Here is a 19,048-nt window from a genome sequence, read left to right on the forward strand (position 1 = left end):
CTTACTCTTTCGATTCTAGAGCATTGAAGCCTCAAACCTATAAATTGGAGGACTCCCTCTTCATTAGTAAGGTACTTCTATCTATTGCAAAGGTTCAGGCACTTTGTGCCCGTGGTTTGATTCAATAAATTCCTGCAAGGTGTCTATTCCCCTATCAGTGAGGTCTCATTTCTCTTCTTTTCTGAATCCCACTTTCTTTCACTATTTGTGATTGTTGATTAAGTGGGTTTGTTACATGTAGTTCATTAATTTTGTCACTTTCACGTGTCCTTGTGTTACAGATCATGCATATCCTAAACTTGCAACCAGATACTATGGGCCTTTTTGAGTGATCAAGAGGATCAATGAAATGGCTTTCAAGTTGGCATTTCCTAGTCATTGTGTAAGCCCAACGGAGCGTGCAGTGACAGATTCAACCACGTGTACAAGAGATATATAGAGAGAGAGAGAAGGGGAAAAGAGAGATGGGAATAGGAGTTTCACACAGTGCACCACGCTAAGTGGGGAACAAGCTCCGCCCCTCTTCAAGAATTTATTTCAGTAACAATCCACGGGCTTTTCCAAGCCAAGACCAATACAATATCAAACAAGACTGCCGATGTCGAGGTCGGGCTACAGTCGAGGTCGAGGCACAAGATCTCTGATGCCAAGCTCACCACGAGGATGACCCACAAGAGTCTTACAACGGGCTAGTACCAATATCAAAATCTATATCAAGTCTGATGCTCTCCAATACTCACAAATGTCTGTACTCAAACTGGAGAAAGTTTCAAAATTCCATGAGGGTATAAGCTTCTTATATACTAGATGGGGGGGTCCTTGCTTTTGTTTTGCCTTGCTTTTGCTTTTCTCTTTAAATATTATTAATAGTAGCCAAAGTTCTTGATTTGTGCTTTTATGGCTTCAGGGCCTTGCTTTTTGGCCCTGGAGCTGCTTTTTGAAAAAGCGACTTTTAGCTTTTTAATCCAGTTTGATGTCCTCTTTCCAATGGTACCCTCAGCTTTAGATCAACATAGTTTGACTTTTGCTTTTTCTTGCTTTTTGACCAAGACTAGTGCTTTTTCCTTTGCCAACCTAAAGATCCATGCTCCCATGTGTCCATCAACCTGTCCAAGAGTCCGAGCATGAGTTCCATCATGTGAAAAGAGCTCGGAGGGCCAAATAGTAACACATTGGTATATATATATATATACCTAGATGAATCCAGGAACATGCCCAAATTCATCTTTTAGGAACGTGCATGTTATACACTCATGGTAGTCAACCCACAAGACTATATAACTATCAACTCCATTATGCATAGTATGGACTAGATACTACGACATCCCCACTAACGTCATCAGTGCCCAATATGTAAGTCTCCTTCGCAAGTATGTGAGCCAGAGCCTAGTGAATCGGTCATTGAGGATCCACCAGAAGTGGATGAGCTTGGGGAGATTTTGCAACCAGAACAAATTGTATATCACAAGGAACGCAAGCTTGCTCTACAAGCAAAGTTGTCAGGCGTTACCTTGTGAAATTCAAGAACGATCTTCCCATGGATGCTAAATGGGTAAATGAAGAGTTCTTTAGAGATTGCCCACACTTGCTTCAGATGTATTTGGATGCTTTTCAGCTGCAGACAACTATTTAGAAGCCAAGGAAGATGTCACCATTTGGTCACACAACTGGTCCACCCGTGCTTTCTTAGGCAGTGTCTCTGTGTCTCCATAGGGTGGCCGCATCGGACGCAGGCCGCCGGAAGACCGCTGTAAACAAGCCAAGTGCCAACTGCTGAGCCCCTGTGGGCGACCAGCCACTGAAAAGTCGAGATCCTGCGGGCCTGTCGACTAGCCCAGAGCCGAGCCCAAAAATCCTCCAGGAACTCCTGTGAGAGTCCCTGTAGCCGCCAATGCCCCGCTGCCGCTGGAGAGACCGTCCTCCTCGCCGTCAAAATATGCCGCCCCAGCCGAACAGTATACTGGAAAAAGGTAATCTCTGTGGCCTCAAGGGATGCATAAGGATCGTGCCACTCATACTCCCCGGGGTTCCACTGTAGCCGGGCCAAGGGGCGCGCTGCATATGCCCATATGCGCCAATCCGGGAGCACATCAGCAGGATCGGGGTCTATATGCCACTTCCGAGAAGCGGCGGCCACTACCCGAATCCTCTGAAAGGTGCACTCTGCAACCAAAGGCGACTCCTCCTCCACTCGCTGGAGTCTGCCCTCATCCTGAATCTCATAGTAGAGGCAACTGCCATCCTCAGTGCAAGCTCTGACAGCAATCAGGATCTCCAACTGTGTAAAGGCTCCCATCCACCGTGGGGTCACTGGCTCGAGAGGTGTGAACCACTCCTCTGTGAGTGCCTCCTGAATATCATCTCTCATAATCAACCCCCCTCTGAAGTGACTCAGCCTCTCCACCTGGATCTCCTCTGGGAGATTGCAGAAGGCCTGCCAGTCTCCAAAACTACGAGCTGGGCCTGCCGCTAAAGGCCCCCAGGCTAAACGAGGCCGAGAACCCAGCATATGACCCTGCTCTGTGCGAACCGCTGGGCTCCAGATGAGCGGCTGTCTGGCCCGCTCCTCAACACAAGAAGGTCGTCGCTGAGAGAGCCCCGGTCTCAGCAGCTCCCAAGCTCTCAGGATACTCAAAGCAAATCTGTCCTCCCATCCTCTACTGAGGCCTGTCCTCCTCATCTCTATGAAGATCCAGCGAATCTCTAGTGCCCAAGTGCCCCCTGCTGGGGGCGCCCGAGCCTGCAGCCACTGCAAGAGGAGCTCTTTCCAAGGCTCACCGCCTGGAAGCAACCCCCGATAAAGATCAGCCTCTGTACCTAGCTGATGCAAGAGCTCGAGAAGATCCAGCAAGACGTAATGTACCACATGGTCACTAACAGCACCTGATTTGCCACCACCACCCTCCCAGCCAAGGATAGTCGAGCTGTACTCCAATACAAAAGCTTCTTCCGAATGCTTAGAAGAAGCGGGGCAATCTGCTGCTCAGGTGACAAATCTAGGCCAATCTGGCATCCCAAATACCGCACTGCTGTGCTTGGACGAATCCATCTAAAACCGGGGTCCGGGCTCCATGCCGGAGTGGGAGCACTACTGATCCAAAAGGCCACTGTCTTGCGCCAATTGATCAATGCTCCCGAAGCTGCACTAAAAACCTGGAGCGACTGCTCTGCCCGAAGAAGATTGGCCTCTTGGCCATGCAAAAATAAGCCCGTGTCGTCTGCAAACTCAGCATCTAGCAAGTCCTCCCCCCGGACTGGGAGCTGAAGTCCTCTCAAACCAACCTCCTCTGCCGTCAAATACATGCTCATAGCCTCCGCAAAGAAGAGAAAAAGAAAGGGGGCGAGGGGACACCCCTGACGGACTGATCTGGTCAGCTCAAAACTCGGCCCCCGTCCTCCTGCAATCAACACCTGGCTGTGAGCTGTGGAATACAGAGCCGCCACCCCTCTGATCCATCCTGGCTCAAAGCCCAGGCGAAGCATAGTGCCCTCTAAGAAACCCCAATCAACTCTATCGTATGCCTTCTCAAAATAGAGAAGCATCACGACCAAGTCCTCGCCAAGAAATCTAGCTCTGGCCGTCGCCTCCCAGAAAGTAAAGATGTTATCAAGGATACTGCGCTCCTTGACAAATCCTGTCTGAGTAGCATGAATCAACTCCCCCAGGAAGGGCTGGATCCTCAAACTCAAGGCCTTTGCTAAGACCTTGTAGACAGTATTGAGGATCGTAATAGGCCTCCAATGCCGAATATCATCTGATACTCCCTCCCCCTTGGGGATAAGATAGATCAAGCCCTCTGAAAAGCTCTGCGGCATCACCCCAGTGTCCAAAACATGCTGAAAGCCCCTGCGGAGGCCTGGTCCCAAAAGGTCCCAATAGCGCATAAAAAAGGCCGGCGTCAGTCCGTCCTCCCCTGGGCAACTATGTCGCGGCAGGACCCTCAAGGCCTCGGCAAGCTCAATCTCTGAAAGAGGCGCACCAAGAACCGAACGCATACGATCTGTGACCCTCCTCTGCACATGGGCACACACAGTCTGTCTGCAAGCATCTCTGTCCTCAGTGGCTGGCTCCGCTGAAAGCAGGTCTCTATAAAATGCAGTGGCTATGGCTCTGATCTCCCCGGGCTCAGTAGCTACCGAACCATCCGGTCTACCAAGCTGACGGACTCCTGCCCGAGCATGGCGGGGTCCAGTGATCTCAAAAAACTCACCAGTCACTCTATCACCAAGCTGCGTCCACTGAGAGGCCTGACGACGATAGTAAAACTCATGTCTCTGCTCCTCGGCCTCTCTAACCTCCTGGCGTGCCTGGCTCAGCTGGGACGCCAACCACTCACATGCCGGCTGCTTCTCCTGGAGGCGCTGTAATGAGGCAAGGCTGCGTCTCAGCCGATGCTCCCTCTCGCGAATCTCTCCCAGCCGTGTCAAAGCTGCAGCGTGCAGAAAAGAGCTAAGCTCGATGAGTCCCTGGGCACACTGGCCTGCTGCATCCTGGTCAGAGCACTGACTATCATGCCAGATCCTCTCAATGTCCTCAGCGAGACTGGGATCTATAAGTACCCTCTCTGGGATCCTCAACTGCAAGCTGGGCTCCCGTGTCCTCTCCTCCCATGTCAGGATAACTGGCGCATGATCTGAAAATGAGGTGCCAGCGAGAATGCCGACGGAGCCCCCTCGCTCCCCTAACCAGTCGCCCACATAAAAGCGATCAATCCGTGATAGATTAGTCCCTCCCTGTCGACGATCCGACCGAGAGAAACTAAGACTGTCCTGAGAACGGGAGAAAGCCCCATGCTGCCATGCATCAGTGATCCTCAGTGTCATGCAAAACCGATCCCAAGCTGCAAGCTCCGTGCCGTGCACTGTAACATGACTACCTCCCACCCTATCGGCCGGGTCCTCAAGCATGTTGAAGTCTCCCCCGACACACCAATGTGCGGCCTCTGGCAATGCATCCGTAACCTGGGTCCAGAACTCTGCTCTGGCACTAGCATGATTAGGGGCATAGACGTTGAGCACGCCCAATAGCTCATCATGCATCCTCAGAATGACATACTGTGCTCTACCAGGCACAATGATCCCTCGATCCACAATGGCCTGCCGCCATACATCTTCAATGACCATGCAAACTCCTTCCTGTCCACCCAAAGGACCAAACCCTGCAGACCAAAAGGTATCCCATCTACCAGGCATCACCGAACCATATCTCCGGATCTTGCTCTCACCCAAGTGGTGCTCCTGCATCATCAAAATATCAATGCTGCCACCAACCAGGCATCTTTGAAGCTCCTGCCTCAAGCAACCTCGATAGCGTATAAAATGTGCTCCGCCTAGGCCCTGAACATTCCATGAGATGATCCTCATTGATGACCTGCTGAGGTAGATGCTGTCTCAGCCGTGCGGCGGGCTTTCGCAAGCGGCTTGGATGGAGAGTAGTCCCCATCCGAGCGGCTGCGAATCTGTCCACCCGGTGTACTGCAAGAATCCCGGATCAGGCGCCAGTGGCTGTGGCCCATGGCGACTGCCTCCCGCTCTGACAGAGCAACCTCGTGTATACATACATATCCAGGGTCGCGTGCTAAGTCTGCCACTATACGCACGACCAAATGACGAATCCCTGAGGCATCCACACTCCCGGGATCCAAGAAAAAATGAGCCAACTCCCAGAGCCGGCCTATCACATCTGTCACCTCCAGGTTGCTCACATGATGTGAAAACTCAACTGCCTGAGTCTTCAAAGTGCTAATAGCGAGCTCTAGAGTCCACTCCCGGTCGCAAGGGCCACAGAGAGGGAACGAGAAGGCCACTGCTGAATCAAGTGCCTCCTCCCCGCGGGCCGGAGGTATCACTACATGAACGCGGATGGGTGTTGGCTAATGGGGGCCCTCTGCTCCAAAAAGCCGAGTGAAGGCGTAACCGAAAGCCTCCGATCGCTGTCTAACACCGAGGCGACTCAGCCGACTGCGGATAGATGATATCCGTGAAGCCCGGATCGGCATGGCAGGTCTCCTCTGTGGTGCTCGAGCGAGATCGGTGCTCAGTGCCCTTCGGACTGCGGGCGAGCGCCAGGGGATTGCCAGGGTCTCCTGGGAAGGCGAGGCGGGTGGGGGAGGAGGAGGGGGGGCGAGGGGGGCGGAGAGGGAGCCGCTGCCGAGACCGGAGCGGGGGCGGGAGGAGGCGAAGGTGGAAGCGAGGCAATGGGAGGGGATGGGGGTGGGGGTGGGGGGGTGAAGGAGGGGGTGCTGGCATTTCCTGGTCCTCAGTCGCTGCAGGGGTCTCCTCCTGGAGGGGAGCAAAGCTGTTCCTCACGGGAACCCAGTGAGGCTGAGCCTGTGGCTGCTGCTGCAGCGGTCTCTGTGCGTGCTGCTGTGACTGTCTCCCTCGGCGGCGCCCCTGTCCAGGCTGCCACTCCGAGGTCTCTGTGGCCTGAGCAGGTGTCCCGGAGGCAGCCTGCCGTGCCGCATCTGTGGGCGGGCCATCAGGGGCCTGCTGCTGTGGTGAGGGTCGAGGTCTCCTGCGAGGGCAGGCCTTGGCCAGATGGCCGACCTGCCTGCATATGAAGCACTGGTTCGGGAGCCCCGAGAACTCCACTCTCTGATCAATCCATCCCCCCCCTATCCTAGGTAGCTGAATGACCTTAGGTAGGGAGGAGATGTCAGACACCAAAACTCTGACGGAGGGTAGCCCAGCTGCTCTGGCCACCACTGAAGCTGCTGTGGGGCCAGTCTCGAGTACCGAGCCCACCAATGCTCCTAGCCGAGAGAGAAGCGGAAGATACTCCCGGCGGAGTCCAGGGAAGCAAACTGTAACATGAAAAAGGCGCTCTCCCTGCTCAGCCGCTGCTGGATCAAAGCCATGCTGCCAAGGTCTAAAGAAAGCCCGAGCACCCCTGATGTCAAGGGGACTCATGGCAAGGACCTTGGCAACACTCTGGGAGGTCTCGAACTCGATCTGATAATGTCCCCGGCCCAGAAGCTGTACGTCCAGGATCTTGCCCACATCTGCAAGAAGGCGGGCCTGGAGAATATCCCGGATCTCCCCTCTGCTGGGGCGAGTGCCGACTATACGGCAGATGGTGGAATGGGCCTGAAGGCGTTCCACCTCTGCAGTGAGGCTCGCTTCGTCGTCCGGCGAAAGAGAAAGCCTGATGGGGGTGTCCTCGGGGGCGGGCGAGGGGGCTGCGGATGAGTCCCTCTGAGGCGAGGCGGGAGGAGTCTCCATCAGAGTCTGAAGCTCAGGCGTAGGCGTAGGCGAGGCGAAAGCGGAAATCCTGCAAGAAACGGGCTGCACACAGAGATGTGTGACTTGTTTTGTTGCCTGGACATTGTGTGGTATTTTGCCTGTGAATGTTCACGTGCATCGGGGACGCTTGTTGGACATGTGTGTGCACACCTATTTGGGACTAAGGCGGTAATTTTATGTGTTTCGTAGGTGGTAATTGTGCACACTTAACTCTATGTAATTATTATTGCCTTGCTTACTAAAGCTTATGGTTATAGGCTAAAATTTGGGCAGACAAACTTATAAGTGAGTTCACAGCAGGGTGGACTATAATAATGTACCAAGGCCATTTATTAGTGATGGGCACCCGGGCATATGGTTTAAATCCCACGAGTTGCTAAAAGAGGCTGGGGAGACATTTTTAAATCCCATGAGTTACTAAAAGAGGCTGGGGAGATATTTTTGAAACCCACGAGCTGCTTTTCTAGGAACCTTGCTGTGCTGGACAAGGCAGGGTACTTGCCAGGGTATGTAGGTTCCACACGTGGGGAGTCTAGTGCTTGACAGAGCTGGTCGACTCCTTCTAGAGGTGGTACAAGGCTGTTGGACAGCATACACAGGTGTCATAGGGCTGGTCGGCTGCTTCTACATGTGTCAAAGAGCTGGGTGGCTTCAAAAACAGCTGTTAAAGGTTCTAGAGAGCTGGTCGATTGTTGTTTTCTCTCTCTTATTGCTGGTCATCTTGCTGTTTGGCAGCCTATACAGGGCTGGTCGACACCTTCTCCTCCTATACAAGTTGCTAAACGTTTTGGTCAGAAGGCTGTCCATGACTGTTTTTGGGACTGTTTTGGTTAGTATGCAGGCTGAATTCAGTCATGACGACAGAAAGGAAGTCGCTCTGGGCAAACATGGAGGACTTATGTATGATGTGGTGGAACCTACGGGTGGCCAGAAAGCTTGAAACATGCTGGTTGTGCCAACAACTTTGTGGACAGCTTTAAGCCAGAGAGTGTGATCATGTACCAGCACTCGGGTGGGCCTGACAGGGTGCCCCAAGGTACTCAAGAGAGCGCGGTTGTTGATTGCATCGCCCGGGTTGGTGACTAAGGGTTTGTTTTCTTTCCTGTTTTTCATTGATTTGGATAAATCTGGTGCTGCTAGTGGAGTATGAACCTCCGGGCACCCGCATCTTGTACAAGAAAATTACTGCCCACTCTTAGCTTATCTTCACCCTTAAGGTACGTAGCACCCTTGTCACCAGAGCCTGCACCCTTCAGGTACGCAGCACCCTTGTCACTAAAGCTTGCACCACTTCCCCACGCGGGACGGCAGCCCTCTCTGCTCTTCGTCTACCACCTCAGGTAGCGCAACACCCTTGTCACCAGAGCCTGCATTACCTCATCTTCCGCTGCCACTACCACCTTGGAGTGCCTCTGCATCTACCGACACGAGCCTTCAACATCGACCTCCTCTCGGAGTGCTTTGCCTCATGTCGACGCAAGCCTTCGTCACCGACCGTGCTTCAGCTCCGACATCATTTTTGCTTCTGCACTGGTCTTTCTACTCAGTCACCTCACATCAGAGGGCTCTTGTACATATGTTCACTCACGATTACATATAGACTCACTCACCCATTTCATGCTATGTGTTTTGCTCTGATCTCTCGTACATCTGGTCCTTTCGTCCTTTTGCCCTCACATGGTATTAGAGCTATTGTGAGAAAAGGGATTGAAGACCTCGAGAGCACATAGCATGGATCGTCTACCCGCACTCCCAGAGGACCAATTTTTCTCACCAGAAGTTGATTCTCCAAACTCTAATCTGGACCACACAGGGAATGGAACTTCTTACTTAGTGGAGAGCCCCGTTCAAAATCTTACTTTGGGAGACGATCAAGCCATCTACATCACCTCATCTTCACCACCTTTGCCATCACGATCGCCCTCTCTGACTTTATCAGATTTTATTTCCAGAGGGAGATACATTCCTTTTGCCAGTGCGTTAGTGTGGGACCCTGACATCCATCATCTTCTCTCATGGTTCCCTTTTTGGCCTAAGAGGGGGGGTGTGTGAATAGTTTTTTGTCCATCCCTAAAAAGGAATTTATTGGGCTTTTATTGGTTTTATTTAGGATTTTTGTCTCTTTGCTGCTGGCCGACAGCCTCTAGGCTGGCTGACCAGCAGTCCCTCACCATATGTATAGGTTAGCCTCTTCATTCATCAGAGTGTACCAGGGGCTGTGTCGTGTGCAAGCTTGCCTTTTGGTGATTACAAGATGTATATGTTCTTGATATTTGTGACAGATGTATTGGAATGTCTATGATGTGATGGATGCTGAATGTATGCTGTGTTTTGGCAATTAGTTTATGTATTCACATGCCCGTCTACGACAGTGACCTCTCTACGGACATTTGGCATCATAGTTTGACTTGTGGCATATGTGGTGGTAGCATATGTACACACCTTGTAAAGGGGGGTCTCTCCTATAAAAGGACCATCATTATAATGTTATGTTTATGTCTTCGTGCCCTCTTGCTCAATCACACTTGTAAACCTTGTGATCAACCCCTAATACCCAACAATGACAACTGTGGAATGAAGGTTGGAAATCACCTTGATTGTGTTGTTTTTCTCACGAGCCAAGTGCAGGTTTATGTAATGCTTGCTCTTCTATCGGTGCTTCACAAGGCTGCAGTGATTGGCCTCAACTACACAGCTTGACAAATAATGCATGCATCATTCAGTAGGAGAAAGCAACACAATTATGGTGGCAGTAGCTTTTTGATGCTTATGTCCTATGTCCACCATTGCAATAGCCCATTCTGTTTTTCCTATTTTGAAGTGATATGTGGCAATGGTGGACTAATAAGTTTGTCTTAATTGCAAGCATAGTTGAGGGAAAACAAAAACGGAAACGGAAACGAAAAGAGAAATGGATACATAAATGAAAACAGAAATTTCCAGGATGGTGGAAAGAGAGACCGAAATGCCACGTCCTGAAGCATGGCTAGGGGAGGGGAGGGGAGGGGCCGAAAGTTCATGTGTTTAAACACACATGTTATCACAGCATGACATGAATTTTAAGGTTTATGAGAATAGAAGGGAATAAAATGGATATCAGTTTATATAATGGGCATTTTGTTACACATTCATGTTGATTTAGGTGGAAAAAACTTCAAAACATGTGGTATAGTCGAAAACGGCAATTTGAAACGTTTCCCCTAGTGGCTAAAAGGCTTCGGCCAATGGTTTTGGGGTCACCAAAACGTTTCGTGACAAAAACATGTTTTGGCTCTCTTAAGTAGCCATTTTAGCCCACTATGATTGCGAGTGGCTTATTGTATGCACTTCATTGTGCACTTCTACGGAGTGAGCTTGTTTTATGAGTAGACTCTGATGTGATGATTGTGTGTGTAAATCTAAGTATGCAATCAAAGAAAAATGCCCAAGAAGGTGTAGACTATGTAGTATGGGATGTGTATGTCACTTGTTTTAAGTGTTAAACGAAAATGGGAGAGAAAGAAGCTTAAGTTTAACTTGGAGACATGGAACTTGAAAGTAGCATAAGGTCTATTGTTAAACGAAACTTAGGAAGCTGAACCTAGGTAATGGCAACAGAGTCTCGAGTTGTCATCAAAGACTATGAATCTTGTTAAGGGGATAAGAATGTCATAACTCTAAGCAGTTGATTGATAGCTTTTGTGTTACATGCTCTACAGATTTTGACTGAAGCGGTCTGGAACGGTTGTGTCGAACTCATTAGCCAGAATGCCTTGACCCATGTCTTTCCTGTTTTCAGGTCTATCTTCAAGTATTGGTTGCCTTTGCATATACAAAATCTGATTGGTTTCCCAATCGTGAACCAGCCTTATGTCTCTCATGTAAGGCCTTCCGAGGATCATGGTGTACCACCCACCCTCTTCTCTAGAAATCCATCACCACAGTGGTGGAAGCTTAGCCCAAAGGTCTTAATCCTTGCATCTTGAAGGATGTCAATGGTTTAGCTGTGTTCCCGTCGGGGACCAATTACTAGGATGCTTGAGAGATTAATGTGTACATAATAGTTTGAGGGAATTACGGCATTTGGTACATGTAAGGCATGAATGCAATAATTCATATCTCCCTACCTTCAATGTGCAAACTTGCCTTTGCAGGAAGAAAAGCTAGCCCAATTGATGGGGATGCATTGATTGACTAAGGACATGCTTTACAACTCTCTGACAAGAGATTCAAGCAAGAAGGCAACAAGTACAATGGTGAGTGAGTCCACCCATGGAGAAGGCTTAGCAAGAGGGAGTGTGTGCCGTACAACTTTTAAGAGAGGAAGTGGCATCGGAGACAGAGTTCCCAAGTAAGGAGCAAACTCCGAAGGATAATCTTGAGGCGCAAACATTGCCAAATCTAAAGGTGATTTAGACCGTGGAAGAACAACACATCAAATCCTGTACCAGTTTTCACTAGCCCACTTTTTCAAGTCCACCCCGTACCAGTTTTCACTGCTGATAGTGGACTTCTCTCTCAATCCTAGTTCAGCAATGTTGGGGAAGCCCTGGGATTAGGAGGAAGCAAACTAATACGGGTGGCTAAGGTCATTATAAATAAATCCATCTATACTCACTATTTATACCAGGATGGTTATTTATAGCGGCGGTGCACTCTATATAAGTGAGACATGGGTTAACGTTGTCATAACCTCACTATTGATCAAAGTTCGACCAAGACTCCAGCTACATGTGTGGCATAGCATAGATCGGCATGCCGAAGGACTGGCATGGATCTATGGGAGTCAGACCTTAGGCCCTGGCTCGGGCGTGGTTTGAAGCATAGAACCTACGGTTGGGAGGTGAGCTAGCTTGCACCCTCCTCCTAGGGGGTTTGTACTAATCACTCGTGTTTTGCATTTACGAGATCTGTGCAGTTGTAACAGAATTAGTCTCTAACTTGTGACATTACTTATCTTTTGGAAAAGAATTAAGTAATGTTATAACTTTTTCATAGAGGACAAAACATGTCTAGATAAAAGCTCAAAATCTTGAACCAAAAAAACCTCAAAATGTTTCTTATCACTATAAAATTGTTAGCATTTTGTGAGTTTGAAAAGGGTAAAGGAGCATTTTCTTTACGTATTTAGTGGCATTATATTGGAGGGAGAGATGGCCTTGAAAGTGTGCTGGTGAAAATTTGAATCGTTATCCTACCTATCACGGTCATTTGCAGTCTAGACGTATAGCTTGATATAGAGCAAGGCCACTTAAACCTTCTTTGTTGGAAAGTTTCTGGCATGTTGCCAATTGGTTCTCCCAACACTTCTGGCAATCAACATTCCACTTGATGAACATTGTGGAGAACATATTCTTGATGGTTTGCTCCCAAATCACCAACCATCCATTTGGCAGTCTTGATGGTTTATGTACTGAGCATGTTGCTGAACTTTAGGCAACTGAAACTGACTTGAATCGGCTAATTTTGACTGCAGTGAAGGGTGTGTTTGCTGTTCACACATGCTGCCCTGTTGCTCCAACTTGGTCGCCTTTTTGAGATGCATTTCTTGAAGCTTCTCTGGAGTGCGTTTTCAGCTCCTGGGGTTGTGTAATGATGTGCGATTTGTTGTAGATGATGGCTTGACTTTGTTTGACCTCGAAACCCTAGGAATGACCTAGAAACTTTGATATGACTTGATAACGTTGGTTGCAAACAGGAGAAACACAAATCCTAATTGGTTGGTAATGCAAAAATGCAAACCCTTAATTGGCTATTAATTAAAAAATTCAAATCGTAGGTAATGCAAAAATGCAAACCCTTAATTGGCTACTAACGAAAAAATGTAAAACCTAAATTGGTTGCTGATGCGAAAATGCAAACCCTAATTGTGTAGGACCTTGTTGATGCTATGATACCAAGTAACATGCTAACTAATAGTGGAAGACTGATGGTATTAACACAATTAATTACATCAACGCAAAGACTTTTGATAGACATAGTAGACAAGAGAGAGATTTGATCTAATATATTGTGCATTGATATGAATGTAAATTACAATGAATGGAAAAGCAAAACCCAGAACGGGGCGCTTTCGTGAGATGATGATGATGCCAGATGATGCATGTACTCACGGTATGTTGGGAAGCCCTTAAGTTTGCTAGCCACCCTCTGTCTTTGAACACACATGTAAACTATGCATGAATGACTCTGAGTCCCTTGCCCTTTGTTTAGTGTATTATGGGCTGGTTAGCTAGCCTTTAGGGTAGCATTGATATGAATGTAAATTACAATGAATGAAAAAGCAAACCCTAGAGAGCTTGAACATTCTTGTTCTAGAAACAGAAATCTATGATGAAGCTGCAAATTTCATTTACGCTTAATACTTTCCAACTTGTTACTACTGGTTATATTAGTAGTAATTATTGTTATAGACATACCTACCATATTTGAAGTTAGGAAGTTTGATCTTCACTGTGAACTCGTATCCCCAGTGAGAATATGACCAGAACACCTGTAGAGATCCTGTAAACCGGAATGGGAAGGAGTCATGTGCCTGGAAGCACCACTATCGAGAATCCACTCCCGAGTATCCGTTGCGGAGAGTCCTCCAATCTCCTCCCTGCCTGAAGAAAATGAAGTATCGGTGTCCATCACCTGCAAGTGCACAAAAGCCGGAGTCTTCATGATTGCTGCTGAGGAGTCTTCACCCTTCTCGGTCTTCCGCTTGGGACACTGCCTCCAATAGTGGCCTTTCTCGCCACAATCATTACAGGTCCTCTTTGCCTTCAGTTTCTCACGGTCAGCGTCGGACTTCTTCTCAGAAGACCATTAATTGAAAGTTCAGGTAACAAAATCCTATGTGCAATCTTAACTCCATGAGAGTCTACTCACAAAGCTTGAAATCCATCATGCATAACATAGACTTCATGCTATGACATCTCCACTCACGTCATAAGCATCCAAGAGTAGGTGCAGGTTCAGTCATGTTTGCTTTAAATAGACAAATCTTCATAAGGGTTTTGGAGATGAAGGGCAGACTCAGCCATGAGGAAGGCTAACACCACAGCGTGCATAGGCTGTACGTACAGGCGCGCATGGACGCACACACACATGGTAGCTGGCTGGTTAAATAGACCGCTTAAAATAGAAAGAATTAGCATAAACCAGCCAGCATTCACTTGGATGAAGACTCCACATGTCTGCTAATACAGGTATTTCACAAGCTCAACAAAAACAATCTCAACTCCATGGGAGTCTACTATAAGCTTTAATTATAACTATGGTAGATCAGAAGCATAAGCATGGGCATAATAATGAGAACTCCATGCTCAAAGCTTGTTAGGGTGAAGCATTGAAACTTCACACTCAGTTCATCAATTATTTTAATGCAACTAGTTATATATGAATAAGAATTGGCCTCCTTTTTCAGCAGAAGCATACTTATCTTTTTTATTTTGCAGGTAGCAAATTATGTTTTCAGTGCGAGTCTTTTTGAGATGGATGACGTAGATCACATGTACAGGCTCTACTTAACTGGGCAAACAGGATCTATTGAGGATGTTGAGAAGTGCTTTACAGAAATTCCATCCAAGTGGTCAACTGAGTTGGTATACAACCAGCTCATGTCCTGTTACATTGCAAGGGGCATGATTACTCAGGCTGAAAATGCTCTCGAAAAGCTAAAAAATTCGGGTCACCCTGTTTCAGCTCTGCCATTCAGCCAATTCTTATCACTATATAGCCACCAGCGGCAGTTTGATAAAGCTTTCAAATTGATGAGGGAAATGACTGCAGCAAACATCATACCTGACACAAGGACATATAACATTCTTATGAGCTTGGCTCAGAAACAAGGCAATGCTGACAAGGTGCTAAGTTTTTACCAGGCAATGAAAGATGCAGGCGTTTCTCCTGATAGCTTTACCTATTCCTTGGTTACTAAAGCCTACATGTCAGCAGGGATGGAACATGAAGCTCAGTCTCTAACGGATGAGATGATGAAACGTAGCCCCGAGGATGGCCATCTGGCACAGGACCTTCTACTTGCAGTTTATGGAGACCAGGGAAATGAGAAAGAACTCAAGAAGCTTTGGAATCATGTTCAGAGCTCCAGTAATCTCTCAGCTCGCTCTTATGGGGTGATGATAGAGTCATTAGGAAAGCTTGGTCTGATCCAGGAAGCGGAGCTTCTTGCTGCCAAAGCTGAAAGGAAGAGGGGAAGGTTAGTGGCAAGAATATTCAATGCAATGATGGATGTTTATGCTAGACATGGAAAGATGCAGGCAGCAGAGGAGCTGATGGTGCGAATCATGAAGGATCGGTTGAGACCAAACACTGTGACATATAGGCACCTAATTGCTGGCTATCTTAAAGTAGGTCAAGTAGATAAGGCATTGGAGTATTTGAGAACTTCAAGAGAGAGTTTGAGTTATGATCATTCCAAACCTTGGTTAGTCTCTTTTCTGCTTGTCCTTGAAAATCTGGCAGAGAGAGGGGAAGTTGAACTTGCTGAACAGACTTTTGAAACCTTTACAGCAGCAGGCCCGTACAGGAGCACTTTAGTTTACAATACGCTGCTGAAGGCTCATGCAAGGGCCAAAAACCCTGCACCCAATTTTATCCAGCGTATGTGTAATGATGGCCTTCAACCAGATGCTGAGACGTTGAGGCTTCTAGCTCACATCGATTCTTCAAGTGGAGAAGCATCAAGTAACTAGAATTTTATTTTCCAAGGGGTCGATGAGTTTTGGCTGCAGGTCTTTTAAAAATTTGGATATGTTTCGGTGCCTTAAAGTTCAGTGGGATACCTTTTGCTTCTCAAACAAGGGAAAATTTCAATTTATAGTAGCGAGTGCCAAGCTGTCCTTTGATTTTATGGCTCACCCCTTGCAGCAGTGTGACCCTGCAATGCAAGTCGAACTAAGATGAAACTCAAGAAGGGTGTGCTTCACTCTGAACAGGTTATGGTAGCCATGGGTATTGAAACTTTTATCATTTGGGAGGTGTGTTGTGTAGTCTTGAAAAGATGCCACGAATCTCATGATCTGAGGTTGGAACTATAATTGGAGAAGCGCACATGAAAAAGATGCCATGAATCACGGTTGGAAATATAAATTTAACTCGTATTTTTAGTGTTAAATTGAGGAAGGAGTCGTTTGCCACGTTGACACATGCAAATATGCTGCTTCCGAAGATGTGGTTATCAATACATTATATTGTGTACGTCTTTTGAAATGAAATTCAGCCGCAAAATATGTTGCTTCCAAAGGTGTGGCTATCAATATATCATATTGTGTACATACATCTTTTGAAAAGCTCCAACACATGTTTTAAATCTTAGAAAACTCCGTGGAAGTGGTGGCCTTTGGTATCCTATAAGTACTACCTAGAGAGAGAGAGAGAGAGAGAGAGAGAGAGAGAGAGGCGAAGCCCTCCCCTTCCCTTTGTGTGTCACTTCTTCGATGTGTGCCTTGAGAATACGAGGTGGACAAATCCATCAAAGAAAGTGGGCACTTGCAAATGCGAGACCTTATTGTCTTGCATCTTTGTCTCAAAGCTACTACTCTTTTGCAAGAGTTCCACCTGCCTGGAGTTGGATTCTCAGATACGCAACACTTCGATTGCTAAGGCACCTTACGCATCCTAATTTTTTGCCATCTATTGGAAATTAAATCGTGTAATCAATGTGATTGATTGCACGCCCTCAAAGCACTTCTCATAGGTAGTCATTGCTTATCAATCAAGGAACACAAGGGCAACCAACATATATGTTGATGAAGATACCTCAAAATGCATAAGCCTCTCTTGGATTTGAGAGTAACCATGGCTAATATCGGCGCTGTTCTCGGAAGTGGGTAGATTCTTGCTATCTATGTCAGCTATTATTGTGATGAGAATCTTGCTATCTGTGTCAGCTATTATTTTGATGAGTATGTATACATATATTCACGCCAATCTTTTTAATAGACCCCAACTTTCTAATAGTGCATTAAATAATCGGGCCCTACAGGCTGGATTAATTAAACCTTAGGATGAAAAAGAGTAAGGTTAACAGTGAATACCTCCCCTGCACATCGTCCCTACGTCATCAGCCTCAGGGTCGAGCAAGCTCGTGGCCCTAGCTCCTCCAGAGAGTCCAGCCCTACCTCCTGTCTAGCCATGATGAGAGAGAGAGAGAGAGAGAGGAAGCGTTACATTTGCGAGGATGTTCGGGTCGCTACCTTGTTTCAATATCTCCCTCAATTAGGGCTTCCGATTAATATTGCCTGCGAAATCAATTTTAAAAAAAACACGATAAATTACCCAGCGACAGGAGAGCGAATGCAGCACGATGAAGCTATCAGCAGCGATCTTCGTCTTTTCTCGTGTGCTGCGGATGCAATCTGCAGAAGAATCCGAAGGACAGAAGGGGTTTGTGGAAAACAGAAAATGATTGATTGACGGACGGGCATCTATGCGAGCAACCTGGACAAAGGGCTGGGCGTGGCTGTCAACCTGGCCAGCGCGGCCAACTGCCCCGGCCTCAACACGCAGGGCTTGTCCATCGCCCGCATCGACTTCCAGCCCAACGGTCTCAACCCGCCCCACGTGCACCCCCGCGCCACCGAGGTTTATCTCACAAGAATTACAACAAGCGAGCTCAGCCAATTGCTTTCTTTGGTGGTGACTTTTGAGATGGACGGAGAGAGAGACAGAGAGAGAGGGCGTCAGCAGGGTGGCGGAAATACGCACGGGTGAGAGAGAGAGGGGGGTGCGGTTGACGGATATGAGACGGATATGCACAGTTGCAACCGTTGGAAAAAAAACCTTAATATAACTCAGTTAATTAATATTATTACGAAAGTTTTTTTATCCTAAGGTTTGTAGGAAAAAAAACCTTAATATCACTCCGTTAATTAATGGAATTTCCTTTTCCACTCGTTGTATGCCCCTATTCGGAAACGCCGCTAAACGTTTGTTAACTCGGTCGTTACGGGTGCTGCACAAAATATCTTTTTTGGGGTTTGCACAAGGTGTGGTTGGACGATGCTCACTGCGATGACTCCCATTTCTCCCTCTTCTAGTTGTAAGTTATGGTGGGCGATGACACCACCATGATGTTACCTACTCCTACTCCTATTAATTCATACCCTCTTCTCCTACCATTATTATGCATGGGTTATTTCTCACCCTAGGAGACTTCTCAAACAAGGACTCACCGAGCACCTCAAGATGTCTAAGGATGAATTGATTTAAGTTCAATGTCAAATCCTGAATGTTGAGTGTCAACTGCTCATGCGAGCACCATGTGGCATTGGCTCGTGTAAATGCCATATGTCACTGTGCCTCATGTCACTAAAGTAGAGAGAGAGAGAGAGAGAGAGAGAGAGAGAGAGAGAGAGAGAACCACACTCTTCACGTATGCACATAAAGAGAGAGATTGAGTTAGAGAGGGACAACCATGCTCTTCATGTATGCACACAAAGAGAGACGAAGATAGAGAGATACAACCATGTATGCACACAAAGAGAGATGGAGATAGAGAGAGGCATAGCCCCGATCAAGATGCACACTAAACTGTGTAGAAAATTGATAGAGGAAGAGCTATCTAGAGAATCCTATGGCAACTAAACATACCAACAAAGACGATACCTTTTCTAACGATTCACAATAATTTAGAAAACTATTGATGAGCCTTAGTCATTGTGAGGAATCTTATAACATATTCTTGGGAAATTAATATTTTTGGCACAAAATGGAGAGACAAGGGGCTAAAACATGTTCCCTCCATTTTTTTAAACCGGCATCTATGATAGCTTATTCCACTTAGAGAAACATGGCAGGACGACTGTATCCTAAATCAAGT

General features: G+C 47.3%; 1 protein-coding gene across 1 annotated transcript in view; it reads left to right on the forward strand.

The window, feature by feature from the left end:
• Positions 1-16,537, forward strand: part of LOC147630235 (pentatricopeptide repeat-containing protein At1g07590, mitochondrial-like) — a 49,016-nt gene extending 32,479 nt beyond the window's left edge. The window contains exon 3 of the mRNA XM_086811902.1: positions 14,664-16,537. Coding sequence (XP_086668028.1) covers positions 14,664-15,920 — 1,257 coding nt within the window. The 3' untranslated portion in view covers positions 15,921-16,537. The remainder of the gene's footprint in view (positions 1-14,663) is intronic.
• Positions 16,538-19,048: the final 2,511 nt, after the last annotated feature.

The sequence above is a fragment of the Cibotium barometz genome, chromosome 17, assembly GCF_041138505.1.
Source record: "Cibotium barometz isolate CiBa-2024 chromosome 17, ASM4113850v1, whole genome shotgun sequence".
Taxonomy (NCBI): domain Eukaryota; kingdom Viridiplantae; phylum Streptophyta; class Polypodiopsida; order Cyatheales; family Cibotiaceae; genus Cibotium; species Cibotium barometz.